The sequence below is a fragment of the Schistocerca serialis genome, chromosome 10 (assembly GCF_023864345.2).
Source record: "Schistocerca serialis cubense isolate TAMUIC-IGC-003099 chromosome 10, iqSchSeri2.2, whole genome shotgun sequence".
In the NCBI taxonomy this organism is placed as follows: domain Eukaryota; kingdom Metazoa; phylum Arthropoda; class Insecta; order Orthoptera; family Acrididae; genus Schistocerca; species Schistocerca serialis.
The window spans coordinates 189,546,382-189,563,238 of NC_064647.1; the positions used below are offsets into that span (position 1 = coordinate 189,546,382).

A 16,857-nucleotide genomic window follows, 5' to 3' on the forward strand; every position below is an offset into this window, starting at 1 on the left:
AACTGGTATCAGCAACAATGAGGCAATTGTAGCAACAGTAATTACCAAAGTACAACTAAAACAAATAGCCAGATTTATATTTTCAACAAACTAGTTATAGATGTGGTATATTGTCTCAATAAGGACCTCAAAGTATGTAACTCTGGAGGGGAGGGTGTAGAAGAAGTGTCGGTAAGGTATACTCACTGGAAAGAATGTTCTAAAGAAGCAGAGACTAATGCATAATAGCTAAATGTAACGCTACTTCTTACACCACTGTAAAGATGAATGAGATATAAATAACTGACAGTGGTGCTGAGAAACAGCTGAATTCACTAAAATTGAACAAAGCTCCAAGGCCCGATGGAATCCTTATCAATTTCTATATCGCTTTGTGGCTGAGTTAGCTCCTCATTTAATCATAAACTACTTCATTTATGATGATACAGAGCTTGGATCAAATAAATAATTTTAAGAGTATACAGTGTAAGAAATGGCAAGCAAAATACCTTTCTAAGTCCAATCTGTTGATCCAGTTGAGCCCTTCAGGTGATGCGTGGTGGATGTCATTTATTGATCCCCTGAAGACGCGTTTCGGGCATTCACCAACAATGTGATTTATTGTTTGCAAGGCAGCTCCACTATCACTATCTGGAGATGTTGTCCAGCCTCATTTGTGCTTTAGATATCCGCAGTTCCCATGTCCTGTTCGGATGCGGTTGATGGTTCTCCATTGGCGTCTGGGGAGTGTGAAACCTGGAACTCACATGGAAGGCTTTTCAACCAGATGACCGTTGAACACTGACGATTCTTCCCATTGACTTCTCCATACTTTGTTGATGTTAGAGTCGGAGGCTTCAAGATGTTGTGCAGTTCACCAAGGTGGTTTTCTTGACTTCAGACGCTGATGTTCTACTATTAATATATTGCTGTGTATGGGTAGCTGGGGGTTCTTCTGAAAGTTTCTTCAGATCTGAGATCTTAAAACTGGTAGCCATGCAGTTTGAGTGCTACATATGCAGCCTGTGATAAGTTGTATTGTCTGGTTGAGTTGCACATCTATCTTGCTACAGTGATCACTGTTCATCCAAGTTGAGCAATAGTATTCAGCGACAGAGTATGATAGTGCCAGTTGATCTTAGGGTTTGAGCACTGCAACACCAGGACGTACCAGCAAGCTTCTGAATGATATTATTACAGGTCTTCACTTTTGCGGCCATTGGAGAGATGTCGGAAAGTTAGGGACCTATCGAGTGTTATTCCAAGGTACTTCGAAGTGCTGGAGTACTGTAAGGTTTGTCCTTGGAATTTAACTTCTGGTTTATAGTTAGAGTGTCTGTTCTGTAGGTGGAATGCTGAAGTAACAGTTTTCTGAGGGTTTAGGCAGAGGCACCATTTCCTGAAGTATGTGTCCAGGATTTCCATGTCGGCAATTAATGTGCTTTCAGCAGTGGTGAAACTGGAGCTCTGGATTACCGAACAGATGTCATCAGCATATACGAATTTCCTTGAGGTTGTGGCTGGCAGGTCAAAAATGTATAAGTTGAAAAGGAGAGGGGCCAATACAGATCCTTGAGGTAGTCCGTAACTTAATTTGAAGACTTTGCTTCTGTCGTTATCAGAGTAAGTCTGGAAAAATCTGTTGCTTAGCATGTTGCTAAGTGGGTTTGTGAGTTTCCGACACTGAATGCTGCTCACAAATTTTAAGAGAAGGCTTTCTCACCATTTGGTGTCATAGGCGGCGGATAGACCCACGAAAGCAGCTATGCTTACGCATTTCTTCTCATATCCATGTTCAATATGTGTTGTTAATGCAAACACTTGGTCATTACAGATTCTGTCAGGCCTGAATCCAGCTTGTTCTAGGGGTATTTGTTTACTAATTAATTAATCTTGTTGTAAATGAGTCATTCAAGTAGTTTGTAAGTAACACTTAACAGGACTACTGGGCGGTAACTTTCTGCTTTCATTGGGTCTTTGCTCGGTTTAAGGATTGCTATTAGCTTGGTTTTCTTGAATAATGGTGGGAGATTTCCAGTGGAGAGAATGTCTGAGAAGAAGTTAGAAAGCCATTTGATAGTTGCTGGTTCACAGTGTGTGAGAAATTCAGGGTACATCCCATCGAATCCAGCTGCCTTCCCAACTTTCATGTTTCTGATGGCACCTATTACTTCTCCTTCATTGAAATGATTGGAAAATTTAGAGGAATTTGGGGCTGCTCTTTTCTTGGTGTTGAGCTGGGTTTTGATTTCCCTTCTTGTCTGCTTATCCTTTGGGCTCTTGGAATTTGAGATTAGATGTTTAGCAAAATGATTCAGCTTGATGGCAGTTTTAGGTCTCACTGGTGCTGAGTTTGTTGCATCCAGTTTTCTGATAACAGACCAAGTTTTACAACTTGGATGTGTGTGGTCGAATGATTCCACGGTTTCCTGCCAGATCTTCTTCCTATTCTCATCAAGTGACTTTAGAAGTTCCGTAGCTTTGCTAATAGTTGGATTTTCTTCAAGCAATTCTCTAGGGATAAATCATCTGGCTGCTCCTTTAATTATGCCTATAAACCAACCGTATTTACTGTGTATTGGCTTGATCCATCTGATATTGTTATCTGTTTGTTTTCTGAATTCAATCCAGTTAGCTTTCTTGAAATTCCACTGTGGTTTTGGATGCGACTGCACAAGGGGTACACATATTCCAGTCTCTAAAATAATAGGTCTGTGCTGACTGAGGGGGGGAGATCTTTAAGTATTGAGCGACATATCTGTGTACGGGTGTTGTGAAGCTGAGTTGTGAAGCACGGATCTGGTGTGTATCCTCTGTTCCAACGTCCTGAATGAAAGGTAGGTGGATTCTTGGCATCAAAAACTACTTCCAAGTTTTTGGTTTCCATCCATTCACAAAGAGCTTCACCCTTGCTGTCGTTTTCACAATATCCCCATAGATTATGATGGCTGTTGAAGTTGCCCAGGAATAGAGATGGATGCTGCTGAGATGGTAGAGGAGGAGTAGGCCAGTTTACTCCGGGAGGCTTGTAGACATTGACTATTGTTACACTATCAATTTTTGCTGAAATTGTGAAAATATAGTTTTCGCTGCTCACTGAAACTACCTGATAATTTTTCATATTATGCTTGGCGTAAATTGCAAGACCATATTTTGGATGGTTATTTGAGGCTATGAGTTTATATCCTGATATTTTCCCTCTGCTCCTTATTTGATCATCTGCTGTGTGTGTTTCTTGGAGAGCAATGACATCGACTGCATGGTTTTTTGATAGTTTGCATATAAGTCACATTTCAACCTGCTTATTCCTTCCATGTTAAGTTGGTATATGCGAATAGATGGTCCAATTCTATGAACTTGTGTGTCCTGAGAAGGACTTTTTGGTTGTCTGCTCTGCATTCTATGACCGGGAGGCCTTTTCGGGCAGTTCGGTCTCATCCTGTTGTTACTCATTTAGCACCACCCAGGAGGCATGTGTGACTTAAGGTATGTCATGGATGCGAGTAACCTTGCCTCCCCCCTCCCCCCCCCCCCCATAAACTACTGTAGACCTCTCAAATTAAAACTCGTGTCCAATAGTTGGAAGAAAGCAGAGGTTACACCCTTCTACAAGAGGGCTAGCAGAAGCACTCCACAAAATCACCATCCAATATTCTACTCCTGCTTCTACATCTATACTCAGAAAACCACTGTGAAGTGCATGGCAAAGGTTACATCCCAATGTACTAGTAAGATTCCTTCCTGTTCCGTTCACATATGGAGCCAGGGAAGAATGACTGCTTGAATGCCTCTGTGCATGCTGTAATAATTCAAATCTTATCTTCGCTATCCTTATCTGACCAACATGTAGGGGGTGCATTATATTCCTAGAGCCACCATTTAAAGCCGGTTTTTTAAACTTTGTTAGTAGACTTTCTCGGGTTAGTTTCTCTCCCCCCACCCCCACCCTTTTCCAGTTCAGTTTCTTCAGTATCTCTGCGACACTTTCCCATGGATCAAATGAACCTATGATGATTCGTCCTGCCGTTCTCTGTATGCATTCAATATCCTCTGTTAGCCCTGTTTGGAATGGGTTCCACACCCTTGAGCAATATTCAAGAACTGGTTGCACAAGTGATTTGTAATCAATATCCTTTGTGCACTTCCCCAGTATTCTACCAACAAACCTGTTTTACCCATGACTGAACCTATGTGATTATTCCATTTCATATCCCTAGTCATAGGATACTACATTTTTTTCATTTTGTGAAGTACACAATTTTACATTTTTGAACATTTAAAGCAACTTGCTAGTCTTTGCCCCACTCTGAAATCTTATCAATATCTGACTGAATATTAAAGGCCTACAGCTTCTTTTAGACCATGCTTCATTATAGATAACTGAATCATCTGCAAAATGTCCAAGGTTGATATTAATATTGTCTGCAAGGTCATTAATATACAACATGAACAGCAAGGGTCTCAACACACTTCCGGGGGTGCACCCAAAGGTACTTTTACATCCGACAATGAGTCTCCATCCAGGATAACATACAACGTCCCTTCTACCAGAAAGTCCTCAGTCGAGTCACAAATTTCACTTGACACCCCATATGATAGTACTTTTGACAGTAAGCACAGGTGTGATGCCGAGTCAAACACTTTTCAGAAATCAATAAGTACTGCATCTACCTGACTGCTTGGACACAGTGCTTTCAGTATGTCATGTGAGAAAAGTGTGAGTAGGGTTTCACATGATCAATGTTTTCGGAATCCATCCTGGTTGTCAATGAGGAGGTCATTCTGTTCAAGATACATCATTACATTTTAGCTTAGATTATGTTATATTATACTACACCAAATCACTGACAATGATATTGGATGGTAGTTTTGTGGACCACTTGTACTACCGTTCTTGTAGATATGTGTGAAGAACTGGGCATGGTTTTATGTTCAAGGGATCTACAATAGATTATAGTCTGAAGAGGGGCAAACTCAATCGCAAATTTAGTGTAGAATGTCAGGGATTCTATCAGGTCCTGAGGCTCTGTTCAGTTTTAACAATTTCAGCTGTTTCTCAACACCACTCACACTATTACTTATTTCTGTCATCATTTTAGTGGTGTGAGGATCAAACTGGGGTTGTACTTTGTAGAGGAACATTTGAAAACAAGAGTTAAGCATTTCAGCTTTTGCTTTGGTACCATCAATTTCAGTTCATGTCTCATTCGTTAGGGACTGGACACTAACTACTGTTCCTAGCAGCCTTTACATATGACTAGAATTTCTTTGGGTTTTGACTGATCATTTGACAATATTGTGCTACGGTAGTCCTCGAAAGCATTATGCATTACTAACTTGACAGCAAAACATGTTTCATTCAGCAGTTCTCTATCTGTAGTCCTATGCTTTGTTTTACACCTATTATGCAGTAATATCAGTTTCTTTACAGTGATTCTATACTAAGGAGGGTCCCTCAGATTATGTATTGTTCTACTGGGTGCTTGAATTTGCATGCACAACTACCTGACTGGATAACTTCAATGCTAAATAACTCTGAAATGGTGCAATTTATTGGATTTGTTTCTGAACAATTATTTCTCAGCACAGACTCCCCTGAAACACCCTTACAAGTGTTTCAGACCCATATACAGGGTGTTACAAAAAGGTACGGCAAAATTTTCAGGAAACATTCCTCACACACAAATAAAGAAAAGATGTTATGTGGACATGTGTCTGGAAACGCTTAATTTCCATGTTAGAGCTCATTTTAGTTTCGTCAATATGTACTGTACTTCCTCGATTCACCGCCATGATTTCATACGGGATACTCCACCTGTGCTGCTAGAATATGCGCCTTTACAAGTACGACACAACATGTGGTTCATGCATGATGGAGCTCCTGCACATTTCAGTCGAAGTGCTCGTACGCTTCTCAACAACAGATTCGGTGGCCGATGGATTGGTAGAGGCGGACCAATTCCATGGCCTCCACGCTCTCCTGACCTCAACCATCTTGACTTTCATTTATGAGGGCATTTGAAAGCTCTTGTCTACGCAACCCCGGTACCAAATGTAGAGACTCTTCATGCTCGTATTGTGGACGGCTGTGATACAATACGCCATTCTCCAGTGCTGCATCAGCGCATCAGGGATTCCATGCGACGGAGGGTGGATGCATGTATCCTCGCTAACGGAGGACATTTTGAACATTTCCTGTAACAAAGTGTTTGAAGTCACGCTGGTACGTTCTGTTGCTGTGTGTTAAATGAACTCTAACATGGAAAGTAAGTGTTTCCGGACACATGTCCACATAACATATTTTCTTTCTTTGTGTGTGAGAAATGTTTCCTGAAAGTTTGGCCGTAGCTTTTTGTAACACCCTGTATATTCTTGAATTTTCAGCATTTCACTGACATAGCAAGAATGTCCCCAAGAGTGTGCCGCAGGAAATGTGTGACTGAAATAGGCCAAAATATGCAACCTTAAGATACTCACCACTGACTATATCTGTCAGTTTGTGCATGAGATAGCATACACTTCCAGACAAACTAACATCAAACAGTGGAATATCCAGGATGACAGTGTGGTTTCATTGCCTGAGACTGCAGTCGCGTGTGTGTGTGTGGGCATGCATGCATATGTCTGTCTATTGTTGACGATGGCCTTAATGGCTGAAAGCTATAATTGTGTCTTTTTGTTGTGCCTATCTGAGACTCAGCATCACCACTATATGGAGACAGGCTAATATATTATTTTGAATCAATGTGAAAGCCTAACAATTTTACTGATTTACTTTCTACAGCTGTAGCCAAACTCAGAATTCCTATGTTTTATCAGGATTACACAGAAGTTCACTGGACAAAAACAAATTCATTGCGAGTTTTAAGTTTTCCTTTCTTGTCTAATGCAGTTCTGTCATATCATGGTGGGTGCTGAGCAGTGTTCTCTCTCCTGTGTAACACATTATTGAATCTGCTCCTACATGGTTAGGCAGATCATTAACTGCAGCGGTAAAACAGAAGGGGATGTAGGGCCCAACCCGTCAGAGAGGAGCATCTATTTTTAACAGATACAAGCTGCTTTGATATGTCGTGATTACATGGGTTGTCAGTATAGCAAGGATGTTGTTAAACAGCATACAGTCAAAGGCTTTGCGGAGATGACAAACTTATATTAGATCCTTATTTTCAAATACAGTTAACACTTGGTTGACAATTTCAATGACAGCAGTAGTGGTATTTTCACCAAGTTAGATTCCAAACTGTCTTTGAGAAGAGATCATGCTTTCCATAACAGCTATTCAACTGGCTGTACAGAAGATTCTCAAAAACTTTGGAGGAATTTGGGACACAAATTGGGGCAGATGCTTATATCCCTTTTTAAACACTGGCCTCACTTCAGCAATTCTCAGTGCAAACTAGATTCTATGCACACATTAAAGACCATAGAATGAGGTTGACAGATGAGATGTATTTTTTTTAAAATTAAATAATCAAAAGCCCAAGTGCTATTTTGATTGATTTTTGCATTTCAGCTCATTCACAAAGGTTATAAAGTATTAATTTATATTTTCAGGGTCCAGTGCTGCATCTTGTGTGTGGGTTTGTAACTTTTCAGCATCGATGATGTCAATGCTGCTTTACATTTGTTGGAAGCACATATGTAATGTTTAGGTGCAAAATATATATATATACAAATATATGTGGAATGTTTCCTTATATGTATAGAGGGAAACATTCCACGTGGGAAAAATATATCTAAAAACAAAGATGATGTAACTTACCAAACGAAAGCGTTGGCATGTTGATAGACACACAAACAAACACACAAAATTCAAGCTTTCGCAACCAACGGTTGCTTCGTCAGGAAAGAGGGAAGGAGAGGGAAAGACGAAAAGATGCGGGTTTTAGGGGAGAGGGTAAGGAGTCATTCCAATCCCGGGGAGCAGAAAGACTTACCTTATGGGGGAAAAAAAGGACAGGTATACACACTCGCACGTGCGCAAGTCAAAATGCCCAGGAATGCTGTCTGATGGAATCATCTTGCTGCATGATAACACCCGCACTAACACTGCCGAGCAGACAAAGGCTACGCTTCAGCAATTTGGTTACAAAACATTGCAACGTCCTCCGTACAGCCCCAATCTTTCACCATGCGGTTGTACTTCCGCCTCGACTCACATCTCTGCCCAAAACTGCAACTGAACAAGCTCCAGTGGCGGACACTTCAAGACAGGCGTTACGCAATATGGAGAGGTTTATTATCGAAATTACGAGAGAGCACATTCCGGGAAGAGATGGGCAACATATTACTACCGCCCACATATATCTCGCGTAATGATCACAACGAAAAGATCCGAGAAATTAGAGCAAATACGGAGACTTACAAGCAGTCGTTCTTCCCACGCACAATTCGTGAATGGAACAGGGAAGGGGGGATCAGATAGTGGTACAATAAGTACCCTCCGCCACACACCGTAAGGTGGCTCGCGGAGTATATATGTAGATGTAGATGTTGGTTGCGAAAGCTTGAAATTTTGTGTGTGTGTGTTTTTTTTATTGTGTCTATCTACCAGCGCTTTCCCCGTTGGTAAGTCATGGAATCTGTTTTTAATATATTTTTCCCATGTGGAATGTTTCTATTTTATTCTTATATGCATGCCAGAGTCAGTTTATGTATTTCTTTTACATTCTAACCAAGTTGTATAAGAGGTGTATTTAGCTCAGGCTCTTGTTTTCAAGACTTTTTATATATTCTGTACAGTCTGAGCATCTTTTCTCTAATATGCAGCAACGCATCTGTGTATCATTTGAGCTATTTCTTTATCTGTTTATGCTCAGGACTAATTTTGATCAATGGCGAAAAAAGAGTATTACAATTCAGTGAGATGTCACACTGGTAGCTTCTAGCAGCTCCATTGCTATAATTTATCAGTGAGATTGGTAGTTCAGGTTTGTCCCTGTGGGTAAATTGCACCTTGATCTGGGCAAAGACTCAAATACAGCGTTGTAATCAAAAATCAAGGTGTCTTAATAAATAACAGCTTACACGAAAAAAATGTCACCTTCAACATAAATAGGTCTGATGCACACAATGCAGGTGCTCATAAGTTGTTTTCTCCACTAATTGTAAACAGAGATAAGAAATAAGGTCACATTACAGCACACAATACATTCTGTTAGACCCTGAGACAGGTTTGAATAAGCATGACATATATGCAGATATACATTTATTTATTTATAAAAGTGTAATGCATTTAAAATTTACATTTTTTAAGCAACTGCAAAAAGCAAATTCTTCTTTTGTACAATTACAGAAATCCTTTGTACAGTCCATTTGTAGTAATTGTGTACTAACCACTCTCTGCCAACCAAGGATTTGGTACTGTATTAACTAGCTTTACAGCTTCATTGTACAAATCAGTTTCTGAAACAAACAGAATGGTGTACTTAAAAGAAAGCAATACCTAGCAAAACCATTAAAATTACTTATTATGACAGCTGAAATAATGACAATAACTTGCCAGAAGCCACAAAAAAATTATGCAAATATAAAGTTCATTTTAAGAGGAATCTAAAATGTTTATTGGTAGTCAAGTCTTGGTACTCCACTGATGAATGTTTTAGTAGACTACATGTGCATACTGTCAATAAAAACAAAGTTACATAACATCTGACATCTTCAGCGCATTAATGTAAGCACTTTAAAGTGTTGCAAACTGATTATCTGTTTGATTGAGTGTGACCTACAAGAGCCTAACAATTGTCTTTACATCTCAGCGTATTGTACATTTACAGATAAAGTGTAATGGCAAAGTTATTACATCCCAAATGAAAATGTTTTACGATTTTATGACTTAAATGCACAACCATGGAGAGTATCACACTTAGGATCCATAAAAAAAGAAAAATATTACATTCGTAAAATGAAGAAATCACAAGTTGCGTTCATTTACTGCACTATGCATTTAGAGCTGTGGAGGCTCATCTTTAGGTACTTTTTAGTGATTTACATCAGGTTTTTTAGTTGTTTGCCTGTTGATAATACATTTTTGTGTTACAACATGGTATATTGTAGTTATAAGTTTAACAGCGTTAATAATATGATACTAACTTACAGTTTAACATTGTATGATGTCTGCTTCTGTTGTGCAGTTGGTATACACAATACACATCTTTAATTTAGCAGTACATACTGGGATATATGTGCAGTAAATAAACGCAACTTGTGACTGAAGGCGGTTTGTTCTTCATTTTACGAAAGTAAAACAGTCGCGGACGAAACACTGAAAAACAATGGATAAAATTAAACTATTATATGTTCTTGTTTTATGATACCTATGTGTTTTGTGAGTTTATTTTACTGTCACACATATCACTGTGTAAGTGATCAAATATTTTCGTTGCAGCATTGTCAGTCCGTACCTAAATGACGACTAAAGAAAAACGGTGATGTCCTGGAAAGTCTCTCTTCTATTAGCTGATTTCAGATTTCGGAGTCTCCTTCAAACAATGCTCAAGCTAATTCTAAAACAAAACCGCAATTAATGAGCATGTTACTGCGATAAATTTCGACTGTGTTCCAGTCACACTTTTCAAACTACTACTTCGCAAGCGCATACACACTCCATCTCTATGGGTACGATAGGTTGCTGGCTAATAAATGTTTTAAATCTTATTCGTGTTAATGGCATCTTTAAATGATTTGAAAAACGTACCAAAGTTTCCTGTCATATCTGGAGGGAATGTTAGATACGAATTGCAAAAAACAGCAGCGGGGCTCTGGCAAATTCCTCTAACTTCTACAAATCCAGACAGCTCTTCACTTAGGGGCATTCCCATACTTATTGATACAACTCTTCCATCAGTCGTTTCCAGCTCCCATTTACTGCCATTCGGGTTTACCTGTATGATAAACACAAGTATATTAAGATATCAGCACTTGCTCGACACTGAATCAAGAGAAGATCCAGCTGCACATTCTTATCGTTTACAACTTCGGTATCAGTACCTTCCTAACTTTTCCTAATACAACCACAGATTTGCCAATATATTTATCGAGCAGTTCACCGCTCACACGATTGTAAAACACGTTCTCTATAGACTGCGGTTCCGACATCTCAAGTTCCGACTATTCTCCAGTCCAAACAAAAATACAAATTGAAATGTTCTTTCAAATGATGCCACACATTTGGCGCTTGAAATGTCAAAGAACTTCATAAATGAAGACGTGTCAGAGCGGGTAAATTTATTCACATTTGAGAGTGTATGCAGATTAAATTCCCATCAGAGAATCATAATTCACATCGGCCATTTTCATATTGATTTTAATGATTCGTCTTCAGTTTTTCTGATGCATAATTTATTTTCATTGGTTTGTAAAGTTTTTTACGAATCAAGCAGATAGCAACCAAAGATTCACTGACGTCAGTCATTTATGCAAGAAATTGTTGTATGTAATATTGTAGTATGTTGTAGTATGGAAATCTTCGAAGATTAAAAAGGTTGTCTTTCAAAAATATAATTATCAAATTCAGTACAGCCATTTGTTAAGGTAAATATCTAAATATATTTCCTGCCGGAAGTACGTCCAATTCTTTGATACTGATTACTGTGTATTGAAGGGAAAATGGCGGATAGCGTTACATGGACCGTGAATATGTGTTTAATGTTTCAAAAAAAATAGCTACTTGTATCAATAAGTAAGTGTATACATATTGCTTTCAGTCAGTCTCAGCCACTATTCCGTTCATCGAACGTAAGTACTGTAAATTGTTTGTTTGTTCTGAGGTTTGTTGGCAGCGGCGTAAATAAGCTTTTCGAGCGGCTAACGGAGGTAACAAATGGCCGTAGAATCTCTTTCTCAGTTTGTTTAAACTTGAAGTAATAATTGTGAGTGGCATATAACCCTTATTAAATGTTGTTGATGGGGTAAAAATGTCAACGGAAGACTGAACTGAGTAATCGCACCGCTTCTTTGCTGGGTTTGAAAAAAATATTAGCCGATAACCTATCGTATCCATGGAGATAGTGTGTGTTTGTGTGTGTAGTAGTTTGAAAACGAGTTTCTGTGACTGGAACACAGGCAAAGTTCTTCGCAGTAAGATGTTCAGAAGTTGAATTTTTTAATTATCAATCTTATTAGTAGTAGCTTGAGCATTGTTTGAAGGCAATCCCGAAATCTGATATCCCCTAATAAGAGACTTTCCAGGACATTACAGTTTTTGTTTCATGTATTTACGGGCTAACTTCGATATTAAAACTAACGGCTAGGCCTTTTATCATTATTCAAGTGTGATATTAGTGTATGCTGAAACCAGATCTGACAATTCAATCATGTTTTATGGGTTTACATTAACAGTTGGTTAGTGTTAAGAATATGAGGGCCAAAATATACCTATGCTGACAGCTGGAAATTTTTGGTGTTCTGTTGGCAGTATGTGAAAGCCACAAATATCCACTTGAAATTGTAATATTCGTATGTGATGGTCACCAGCATAGAATATATGGTTGTATACATATTTTGAAGACCAGTTTAAGATTAGTGTCTGTGCAGTGTTCGGTTGTCGTCGTGTGTTTATATTAACAAACAAGTTGACTAGTTACTTGGAAGGCACCTCTCATAAACAGTTTTTACTTTAGACCACTTTTGAAAATCGATTGTGAAAAGAGCTCAGTGTGATTTTAGTTAATGTAATCTGTATAGCTATTAAGTCATCAGCATTTAGTGACTCAGTAGTATGCAATGACTTAAATGTATAACTTATCTCTTTAAGCTAAATGCATCTAATGCTAAAATTTTTTGTTTACATTGAACAAATTTACTAATATGGTCAGTTATACTACAGTAATTATGCAGTTTTGCTGTTTGTTTGTAATTTTGATTATTCTGGCATGATTCACAGCGATATTCTGCTGCATTTCTGTTCTGAGAGTATACACCAAAATTTCCATGATATATCATTTTACATTGCTATGCTTTGTCTTAAGTTACACTCTAAAAACTTAGCATATGTTTCTTAGATGTATAGACTGTCAGAGGTAGATTCTAAGTAGCTGCTGCAGTTTTAATGGATGCTTATGCACTGTTTTAATGATCAGATTATTTGCAGCTGATCAGTTATTTAAAGTGTGCTTGGGGTGGTGGTGATTGACATGATCGATATTCTGTAAACTTTTTCTACCATGTGTTGCATAACTACTTTTGTTTTGCCAATTTCAGTATATAAGATACTGTTATTAATGTTTAGATTTTTATTTATGGTAAATTGATTATTGCCACAGGCATAATTAACTATCGGTATTCAGTTGTTTATATTTGAGGGAAAGCAAAGAATGCTCATAACTGAAAGTAGCAAGTGTATTTTAGAAGGGCTCCATTTTTGACTGTTTCGGCCTTCAGCATCATTGTAGTGGAACACAGTATAAATTTCTGGTTTAAACACTTTGGTATTTAAAATTTTCTGACACTATGTTACTACATAGCTCATCTCCATTTGGTCAACTGAACCTGACAGTACCAGATATTGGCTTTGTCTCATAACATAACAATGTGGCATTGGCTTCACAAATGCACAGTCCGAAATAAACTGAACAAAAACGACAATTCCTTTCCATCTGTATAAGTTTTTGGAATTTAGCATGTGGTGACAGATTGCTCTGTTGTATAGCCCAAGGCTGAGGTTTGAAAGGTGACTGACTGGTCGAGAGTCAGCTAAGCCTACAAATGTGAAAACAAAATTGTTGGAGTAGTGATATAATGATCTGTATTGTAGCCAATGGTCTAGGTTAGCCTGACAGATGACAGTTTAGATGACTTACTGAAGTGGCACCAAGTGCTTCAGTTAATGTTCTGTGCTTATGTAAAGTTTTTGTCATTTTTAAAAAAATTAACACCAAACCATTGCACTTATTCTGTGTTTATTCTACATGTGAAATTTGGGTTGCTATCAAATACTGAAAATGTGGGGCAGTTTGATGTGGCGAACCCCTTCCCCCCCCCCCCCCCCCCCCCTCCAAAACAAACACACACACACACACACACACACACACACACACACACACTGGAAATGAGCCACGTGATGATGTGTGGTGTGTTTGTCATTTTCATATTGCGTTAGTATGTAATTTTTGCGTAAAAATGAAAGTGGCAGAAGACCAAAATTACAATATTGGATTTGAAAAATAAATAATTTTTAAGTCGGGAGGTTGTGTTAATGCCTTTTAAAAACCGAACTCCCAGCAAGCCGGAGTAACTGCAAGACAGCAACTCGTGTTAATAAATACAACAGAGAAACAGCCAAAATTGCAAGTTTCACTTTTATTTACTTGATGACGTAAGTGTTGGGTTAGGATCCATTTTTAAATCATGCAGATAGTCAAAATGGTATTTCCCAACATATAAAAATCATGTCAAGGTATGCTTTGTAACTGTTCATTTGCTCTTTGTTATACATATGTTTGTTATCTTGACATGGATCTCATATTTTGGGAAATACCATTCTGAGTATCTGGATGATTTGAGAAAGGATCCTGACTCGAAACCAATCATCCGGTAAATAAAATGAAAATTTGCAGCATCGGCTGTCTTTCTTTTTTTATTGCTCTTTTAAAAAGTTTCATTTGGCTGTGAACTCCATCCAAGAAAACACAAATGAACTGTTTACTGCTATTAGAACGCATTTTGAGAGTTAGAATTTTAGGGCTTTGTTGTTTGTTTGTTTGTTCTGAAATATAGGACATACGAAAAACTTAGTCTCAACAATATACTGTATAATTCTTACAGGTGTGATGTTGATTATTTACATTCTTTGTTTGATCATATTGCCCCATATTTAGCATTTTACCATTAGTACCCCTCGAGGAAAATACTTAACAAGATAAAATGTGTAAATATGTTTGTATTGTAGATATTTCTTTGGGTAAACATGTTTAGCTGTGTTGGTAAGTGATTTTTGTTGAGTATGTGTCTGCTTCTATGGTATTATCCAGCCCTGATATTGGTGTTACAGCTCATTCAAAAATTTATACTGCAGCATGAAGTTCCACATCTTACTCTAAATTCTTTCATATAGTGTACAAGGCAAAAAGGAATACAAACGTCTCAAAAATGAGATCGACAGGAAGTGCAAAATGGCTAAGCGGGGATGGCTACAGGACAAATGTAAGGATGTAGAAGCCTATCTCACTAGGGGTAAGATAGATACCGCCTACAGGAAAATTAAAGAGACCTTTGGAGATAAGAGAACGACTTGTATGAATATCAAGAGCTCAGATGGAAACCCAGTTCTAAGCAAAGAAGGGAAAGCAGAAAGGTGGAAGGAGTATATAGAGGGTCTATACAAGGGCGATGTACTTGAGGACAATATTATGGAAATGGAAGAGGATGTAGATGAAGATGAAATGGGAGATATGATACTGCGTGAAGAGTTTGACAGAGCACTGAAAGACCTGAGTCGAAACAAGGCCCCCGGAGTAGACAATATTCCATTGGAACTACTGACGGCCGTGGGAGAGCCAGTCCTGACAAAACTCTACCATCTGGTGAGCAAGATGTATGAAACAGGCGAAATACCCTCAGACTTCAAGAAGAATATAATAATTCCAATCCCAAAGAAAGCAGGTGTTGACAGATGTGAAAATTACCGAACTATCAGCTTAATAAGTCACAGCTGCAAAATACTAACACGAATTCTTTACAGACGAATGGAAAAACTAGTAGAAGCCAACCTCGGGGAAGATCAGTTTGGATTCCGTAGAAACACTGGAACACGTGAGGCAATACTGACCTTACGACTTATCTTAGCAGAAAGATTAAGGAAAGGCAAACCTACGTTTCTAGGATTTGTAGACTTAGAGAAAGCTTTTGACAATGTTGACTGGAATACTCTCTTTCAAATTCTAAAGGTGGCAGGGGTAAAATACAGGGAGCGAAAGGCTATTTACAATTTGTACAGAAAACAGATGGCAGTTATAAGAGTCGAGGGACATGAAAGGGAAGCAGTGGTTGGGAAGGGAGTAAGACAGGGTTGTAGCCTCTCCCCGATGTTGTTCAATCTGTATATTGAGCAAGCAGTAAAGGAAACGAAAGAAAAATTCGGAGTAGGTATTAAAATTCATGGAGAAGAAATAAAAACTTTGAGGTTCGCCGATGACATTGTAATTCTGTCAGAGACAGCAAAGGACTTGGAAGAGCAGTTGAATGGAATGGACAGTGTCTTGAAAGGAGGATATAAGATGAACATCAACAAAAGCAAAACAAGGATAATGGAATGTAGTCTAATTAAGTCGGGTGATGCTGAGGGAATTAGATTAGGAAATGAGGCACTTAAAGTAGTAAAGGAGTTTTGCTATTTGGGGAGCAAAATAACTGATGATGGTCGAAGTAGAGAGGATATAAAATGTAGGCTGGCAATGGCAAGGAAAGCGTTTCTGAAGAAGAGAAATTTGTTAACATCCAGTATTGATTTAAGTGTCAGGAAGTCATTTCTGAAAGTATTCGTATGGAGTGTAGCCATGTATGGAAGTGAAACATGGACGATAAATAGTTTGGATAAGAAGAGAATCGAAGCTTTCGAAATGTGGTGCTACAGAAGAATGCTAAAGATTAGATGGGTAGATCACATAACTAATGAGGAAGTATTGAATAGGATTGGGGAGAAGAGAAGTTTGTGGCACAACTTGACCAGAAGAAGGGATCGGTTGGTAGGACATGTTCTGAGGCATCAAGGGATCACCAATTTAGTATTGGAGGGCAGCGTGGAGGGTAAAAATCGTAGAGGGAGACCAAGAGATGAATACACTAAGCAGATTCAGAAGGATGTAGGTTGCAGTAGGTACTGGGAGATGAAAAAGCTTGCACAGGATAGAGTAGCATGGAGAGCTGCATCAAACCAGT

At 38.5% G+C, this 16,857-nt stretch overlaps 2 protein-coding genes across 11 annotated transcripts in view; one reads left to right on the plus strand and one right to left on the minus strand.

The window, feature by feature from the left end:
- Positions 1-9,177: 9,177 nt before the first annotated feature.
- LOC126424908 (replication protein A 14 kDa subunit-like) lies at positions 9,178-11,177 on the minus strand. The gene is made up of 3 exons (XM_050087751.1): positions 10,972-11,177; positions 10,679-10,865; positions 9,178-9,387 (listed from the first exon to the last, which is right to left on the minus strand). Exons 1-3 carry the CDS (start codon positions 11,077-11,079, stop codon positions 9,314-9,316), a joined length of 369 nt encoding a protein of 122 aa, XP_049943708.1. The 5' UTR covers positions 11,080-11,177; the 3' UTR covers positions 9,178-9,313.
- A 318-nt stretch (positions 11,178-11,495) lies between these two features.
- LOC126424541 (YLP motif-containing protein 1) overlaps positions 11,496-16,857 on the plus strand; it is a 406,391-nt gene continuing 401,029 nt past the window's right edge. For 7 of the 10 annotated variants that reach the window (XR_007576188.1, XR_007576187.1, XR_007576189.1 and 4 more), the window contains exon 1: positions 11,581-11,662. The gene's annotated coding sequence lies outside the window, so the exon portion shown is untranslated. Of the gene's footprint in view, positions 11,515-11,580; positions 11,719-16,857 lie in introns of those variants that run through there. The other 3 variants (XM_050087281.1, XM_050087280.1, XM_050087282.1) reach the window with 3 other exon arrangements.

Coding starts and splice junctions, on each gene's coding strand:
- LOC126424908 (XM_050087751.1), bottom strand. CDS start 11,079: ATGTCGGAACCGCAGTCTATAGAGAACGTGTTTTACAATCGTGTGAGC. Junction 10,866..10,971: donor TATTAGGAAAAGTTAGGAAG/GTACTGATACCG, acceptor TTTATCATACAG/GTAAACCCGAATGGCAGTAA. Junction 9,388..10,678: donor AGATATGACAGGAAACTTTG/GTACGTTTTTCA, acceptor TGTTTGTTTCAG/AAACTGATTTGTACAATGAA.